Here is a 6478-nt window from a genome sequence, read left to right on the forward strand (position 1 = left end):
GTTGTGTCCTTTACGTTTGTACGTCTTGTATGGATCTTTGGTTGGTTGCTTTATCTATAATGCAAGGCTAAGGCCTGGTTTCTTAAGTGACTAAAGTGCACGTCACCAAACAAAAAAATACCGCTAGAAGCTTGAACTCACCAAGGCTCTGTAGGGTGCGCATCCATTGACAATAGTTCATTGTAATCATCATCATGAAGCATGATCTGAGTAATCATGGTGGATCAAAACATGCGCCATATCAGGCCAAAAACAGAAGATGAAATATACCGGAAAAAAGGTAGTATCAAAGAATATCCTAGCCAGCGTCTATTTGATCAAGTTCAAATCCATCAAGACAAAATAACTGACCTCAGATGTCGCCGTCTTGCTCATTGTTGCACAGACGGCCTTTAGGGTCACCTCACGAAATCCATAGCTGTTTTCTTTTCTAGCATCTTTAAAATACCTCTCAAGCGAATCATCCCAAGGCAGTACTTCCCCTACGATAGTCTCTACGACCATGTCAAGCACGGCCATGTTGGCTGGCGGCTGCTCTACTTGTTTCATCTTTACAACGAAGGTGTGCGTGGACCTTGGTGGCACAACACCGACAATGCGGCTCACACGGGCATAGTAGTAAGGGGTTGCCTCCTTGTGTTTTGGGACACACCTCACGGACACACACTGATCATTCATGTTGTTAGTTACGTGAAATGGGCAGGAGATAAACTTGTTTGGCCGGAAAGAGAAGTGGAGCTGGAGGGGATGGACCTCTATCAATTTAGTGTCCTTGACCATGCAAGTGCTCATCTGCATGCAGGAAGAAAGCCACAAGATTAGGTTCGGAGGATTTTCATAGGAAAAACATAGGAACAAGAATTCCCGAAGAAAATTTCCTATAGATGCATTCGGTTTGTAGGAAAGGCATATAGAAATATCGTAGGAATACTACTCATTTTCTGTGTTTTTGATGGAAACTAGACATCCACTCAAAGCTCATTTTACGAGTAACAAGTCAGTTCCTCAGGATGGCAAGTGCCATCCTATCAAATTCCTATACTAATCCTGATTCCTACGTTTTAGTTTCCTCCATACTGAATGATCCCTAACTACAATAACATGGCTTTGGCTCAGTGGTGGCTGACCTGGTGCACCATCCAACCCGTCTATACTACCATCAAACTTGAGAAAATTAATATCCATTGGAATACTATTTGCAGGTCGGAAACATCAGTTATACATGTTCAAGCTTGGCCTTTGTTTTCATAGGATGGGAAAACAAAAAAAAAACGACTAAAATCATACTAGAAAAATAGATTGTGGTATTGTCGATCATACCTGGTCAATTAATGTCCCCTGATAGTTTTCTAGTGTCTCGGTCTCAGTTAGCATATTAACAATATCCCCTATAGTTGGCCTTCTCTGCCGATCGGCCTCCACACAACATAAAGCAATTTGGACGCATCTCTTTACTTGTTCAGAATACGACTCCAACAAATCCTGTGACGCCGCTGATTGTAGCCTATTCATCCAATTCCCATGTACCTGGATAAGGATAACACAAAGAATGGTCGGTAAAAGAAAACAAAATATAGTAGAATCACAATGTACAGTCGATCTCAGTAAATACGATTCTTACAATCTTAATGAATTGCTTGTAGGTCATTTCAGCACTTCTGCGGTGGCCTGTAGGACCTGCAATTATCTTTATAACAACAACTCCCAGGCTGAATATATCCAATTTATTTGAGATTATTCCATGATGTATAAACTCTGGTGGTAAGTACCCACTGCAAGCACGATGCAACGGGTATGTTACTGGCATTCCCTGTGCACAACGCAAATAGGAATTCTCTGCTTAGAAAATAAAACAGTTCACATGAAGAATAAACTTACAGTGTTCCTATAGGACTATTAGTGCTAAGAGATTTTTCTTCCTTGAAGAATCTGGACAATCCAAAATCTGCGATTTTCGGGGTCATGTTCTTATCCAGCAATATGTTGGCTGGTTTTAGATCCAAATGAAAAATAGGAGGCTTCAATTCCTCATGAAGGTATTTCAAACCATTGCAAATACCCTTGATTATGGCGTAGCGTGTGCGCCAACCATGTCCCTTAGATTCATCTATATAAATAAAGATAATATTAAAATTCTTGAAACATATATACAGAAACATGCTATGTATATACATGCCAAGCATCATCATAGATTTACCAAAAAGACAGTCGCTAAGGCTTCCATTTTCCATAAACTCAAAGCAAAGCGCCCTTTTTGTCACATCTGCAAGAACCTTAGTTTCATTGCACGGCAAGTATTCTCGTCGGGTTTCATGGCAATAACCAACTAACCGCACGATGTTCTGGTGTTGCAGATTTACAAGATTGTCAAATTCCTTATCAAATTGCACATCGTCATGTCCTGACATGCCGTGAAGAATCTTTACAGCAATTTTTTGACCATCTTCCCGCTCCCCCTATTCGGAATATACAGTTCAGTTTTCTGTTAATAGGGACATATGTGGCATCTATAAAGCGGAAAATATTACCCAAATACACATCCTTGAATATACATAGATTTCTGAAAGATCATATGCAAGTTGCTCCTTAACAAGATTGATAGAAGAAGTATTGTCGCTTGTGGATTACCTTGAGCAGTATAATAAATCAAACATGAGAAAACGATGTCATCGATCTTGGGCATGCGCGTAAAGCCGACCACAGCAGTGGATAAAATAAAGAGTGCAATGAACGGTGATTTTTTTTCACCATTTTTAATCAATCATATATGCAATTTTGAATGGTTAATCATACCCGATAAACTTTTCCGTACGAACCACTGCCAAGCACCCGCTCTTCAGAGAAATTATCGGTCATACTTTCCAATAAATGGAGTGGCATATGGCTTGGCCCATCCGCCATGTTATTGCTTCCCCCTGATGTAGAAGTAAAGAACCAGCTGCATGTTTATATATAAATAATAATAATAATAATAAGATAATAAGGGTTAGTACAGACTTGTGAGCAGTTTAACTGCTCGGCTCTTTTTTTGGTTCTCCGCCAGTAAACCAACGGAGCTTTGCACAAATCAGATCTTGACCAGTAAACCAATCGAGCTCTGCACCAGTAAACAAACAGTGCCACTACGATACGTACACAACAGATCTGCGAGGATAAGTAGAGTAGTAAACTAACCTGGAGCTGCAGCGGCGAAGACAACACGGAAGTGGATGGAATCCAAGGAAGATGAAAACGAAGAGCAAAATGCAAGTGAATGGAGGGAAGGAAAACGAGGAGCAACCTCACGTCTTATCTCCACTACATATCCGTATGTGGGTGTGTGGTTGTTAGTGGGTTGACGTGAGGCGCAGAGTCTTCCCTGGCTGTGATGAGAGTCCAGGAAGCCTCCTTCTCCCCTTGCATACCCCGCTCGTGGTTCCGGGCAGACTCTGCGTCCGCGATGGATCCGAGAAGACTCTGCGATGGCTCCCCTCCGACTCCGAGGGCATTTGTGGGAAGATTCAGCGATGGCTCCACTTGCACCCGGCAACGTAGCTTTCTCGATTCGTTGCTTCCTCCACGTTCCAAGGATGGGCTCCGTTGAGTATATGTGTTATGTGTATATTATGTATCGAGAACGCTAAATTACAGTTGACTGGACGTTAAGAACAGATCCACAATTCGCTATTTCCCGTTTTCCTCTTGATCCACTTCTCCCGCGAGAAGTTCCCGTTTTTCTGCTTTTTCCTCTCGATCAACTTTCCGCATTTTTCTGGCACGGTAAAATAAAAATTTGAACCGCACGATTCGCTATTTCCCGTTTTCCTCTTGATCCACTTCTCCCGCGAGAAGTTCCCGTTTTTCTGCTTTTTCCTCTCGATCAACTTCCCGCATTTTTCTGGCACGGTAAAATAAAAATTTGAAGGAAGCAGGAGTCGACCCCAAAACCTCCTGGTAGATAACCAAGGTAGCTAACCAACTAGCCTACAACTAGATTGTGTTTACAAGTAGGTCAGTAATCTTATGTACATGTCTATAACGCGAGGTGAAAAATAAACCATTTTCTTTCTTTTCCTTTTTTACACTACATTTCTTACCATTTTGGCATTTGTTTTCTTATTCTTTTCTAGTCCGATGACTTATCTACACTTGTACCTCTTATGAGATAACTCTACTAGCCAACCACCCCACGTACGTTCCCTTTTCTTAAACAAATGAAAGTAAATAAGCTATTTAACATGTCTCCTCTTCTAGGTTTGCACAAAAGTTACTGCAATGTCCGATCTTTTCAGCACTTAAGTAGATTATTTTTACCAACTAGTCTCAAGTTGATGACAATGAGGTAATTTTGGCGAGATGGAGGGGGGGGTGATGAAATCGATTTTGTGTGTGTATATAGCATGGTAACGCACACATCACAGACCTGATAATTTATGTACCTCCTGGTAACTTTGGCGATTGGGAGGGAGGGGGGAGTTGATGAAATATCCACCTCGTAAGCTTATTCGAATAGCATGGTAACTAACACATCGTAGATCTGATAACTTATTGTACCCCGGTATGAAAAAAGTTCATTTTACTGCCATGAATAAAGTGGGATCTATTTTTGGCTTCTTTTACCCCCAAACAAACCCAAACTGGTCAAAACACCCCCTGGCTGGTTTTCCTCCTCCCTCTGCTGATGTGGCACTAGTAAAATGGACTTTTCTCCCCGGTATTGGCGGGACGGAGGGTTAACGAGACATCCCCCGGTAATTTTTATGGAAATAGCATGGTAACTCACACATTGCAAACCTGATAAGTGTTGTGACACGGTCCTGATAACTTTTGGCTAGGGGAGTGATGAAATATACCCACGGTAACTTTCATGTTAATAACACGGTAACTCACACGTTGCACACCTGATAACTTATGTACCCCCGGTCTTGGTAAGTTTGGTGACCGGGAGCGGGGGGTGATGAAATATCCTCCGTTAACTTTCGTGTGAATAACATGGTAACTCAAATTTCATAGACCTGATAACTTATGTACCCCGGTCCTAAAAACTTTGTCGGCGAGGGTGGGGGTGGGGGAGTTGTTGAAACATACCACGGTAACTTCTGTGCAAATAACATGATAACTCAAACATGGCAGACCTGATAACTTATGTACCCCGGTCCTGATAAACCTGGTCGGCGAGGGTGGGAGTGGGGCAAGTCGCTGAAACATGCCACGGTAACTTCTGTGCAAATAACATGATAACTCATACATGATAGACCTGATAACTTTGTCGGAGGGGTCGGGGTGGGGGTGTCGTTGAAACGTACGACGATAACTTCTATGCAAATAACATGATAACCCACACATCGTAAACATGATAAATTATGTACCAGTCCTGGTAACTTTGTCGGAGGGGCCGGAGTGGGGGAGTCGTTGAAACATAACACGATAACTTCTATGCAAATAATATGATAACTCACACATCATAGACATTAGATTATGTACCCAGTCCTGGTAACTTTGTCGGTGGGTTGGGGTTGGGGGGGAGTCATTGAAACATACCACGGCAACTTCTATGCAAATAACATGATAAGTCACACATCGTAGAAATGATAAATTATGTACCCAATCTTGATAACTTTATCGGCGGGGTAGGGTGGGAGGAGTTGTTGAATCATACAACGATAACTCTTATGCAAATAACATGATAACTCACACATCGCGGACTTGATAATTTATGTACCCGACCCTGGTAAATGTGGAGACTGTGGCGAGGGGCGGGGAGGGGGGGCAACCTCGGTAATTTATATGTAAATAGCTTGTTAATAGACACATACTAAGCTGATAACTCACATACAAACGCCATTATAATTTTTGACCTGAATTTTTTTGTTGAAAAATATACACCGGGTAATTTCTATGTAAAAAGCATGATAATGTATACATCACAGATTTGATAACTAATATCTTACGTTTTAAACACCATGATATCTTTCATCCAGGGGAAAAAAGTTTTTTTAAACATTTTCATCGGTAATTTATGTGTTAAATTACCATACTTCCTCATGCCTTAACCTTCTCGTACTGTAGTTATCAGCCTTATCATGGTACAGTAATCATGTTGCTCATGCCATAGTTATCACGCTGGTCATGTCAAAGTTACCAAGTCAAACTTTATTTTTTCCTGATATGGCAGAAATAAGAAAGGTTCAAATAATATTGTTTATCCACAATAGACAACAACAAAAGGTGGCTTAGTTGGTTATTAGGCTCAATAGGTATTGCGTAGACCTAGGTTTGAATTCTCTTTCAAGCACTTTTATTTTATTTTCATATTATGCGGTGAAAAACCAGAAAAAACCACTAGCGATTTACCACGGTTTTTGAGAGAAGGAAAAAAATCAGTGAAAAGCGAGCGTGGGAAGTCAGCGATCACGTAGGAACTAGTCGTGCGGATCTGTCGCTAACGACCAGTCGACTGTCGACTGGTCGTTAGCACAGTCCATTATGTATTGGGCTC

At 41.4% G+C, this 6478-nt stretch overlaps 1 protein-coding gene across 4 annotated transcripts in view; it reads right to left on the bottom strand.

Annotated features, from left to right (window-relative positions):
- LOC119274251 overlaps nt 1-3429 on the bottom strand; it is a 32813-nt gene extending 29384 nt beyond the window's left edge. Inside the window, exons 1-9 of one of the 4 annotated variants that reach the window (XM_037554918.1) lie at nt 3175-3429; nt 2998-3097; nt 2794-2915; nt 2198-2456; nt 1879-2107; nt 1622-1772; nt 1321-1527; nt 352-792; nt 142-206 (exon numbers count right to left, since the gene is read on the bottom strand). In XM_037554918.1, coding sequence (XP_037410815.1) covers nt 142-206; nt 352-792; nt 1321-1527; nt 1622-1772; nt 1879-2107; nt 2198-2456; nt 2794-2901 — 1460 coding nt within the window. In that variant the 5' untranslated portion in view covers nt 2902-2915; nt 2998-3097; nt 3175-3429. Of the gene's footprint in view, nt 1-141; nt 207-351; nt 793-1320; nt 1528-1621; nt 1773-1878; nt 2108-2197; nt 2457-2528; nt 2629-2793; nt 2916-2997 lie in introns of those variants that run through there. The other 3 variants (XM_037554920.1, XM_037554919.1, XM_037554921.1) reach the window with 3 other exon arrangements.
- Nucleotides 3430-6478: the final 3049 nt, after the last annotated feature.

The sequence above is a fragment of the Triticum dicoccoides genome, chromosome 3B (genome assembly GCF_002162155.2).
Source record: "Triticum dicoccoides isolate Atlit2015 ecotype Zavitan chromosome 3B, WEW_v2.0, whole genome shotgun sequence".
Taxonomy (NCBI): Eukaryota; Viridiplantae; Streptophyta; class Magnoliopsida; order Poales; family Poaceae; genus Triticum; species Triticum dicoccoides.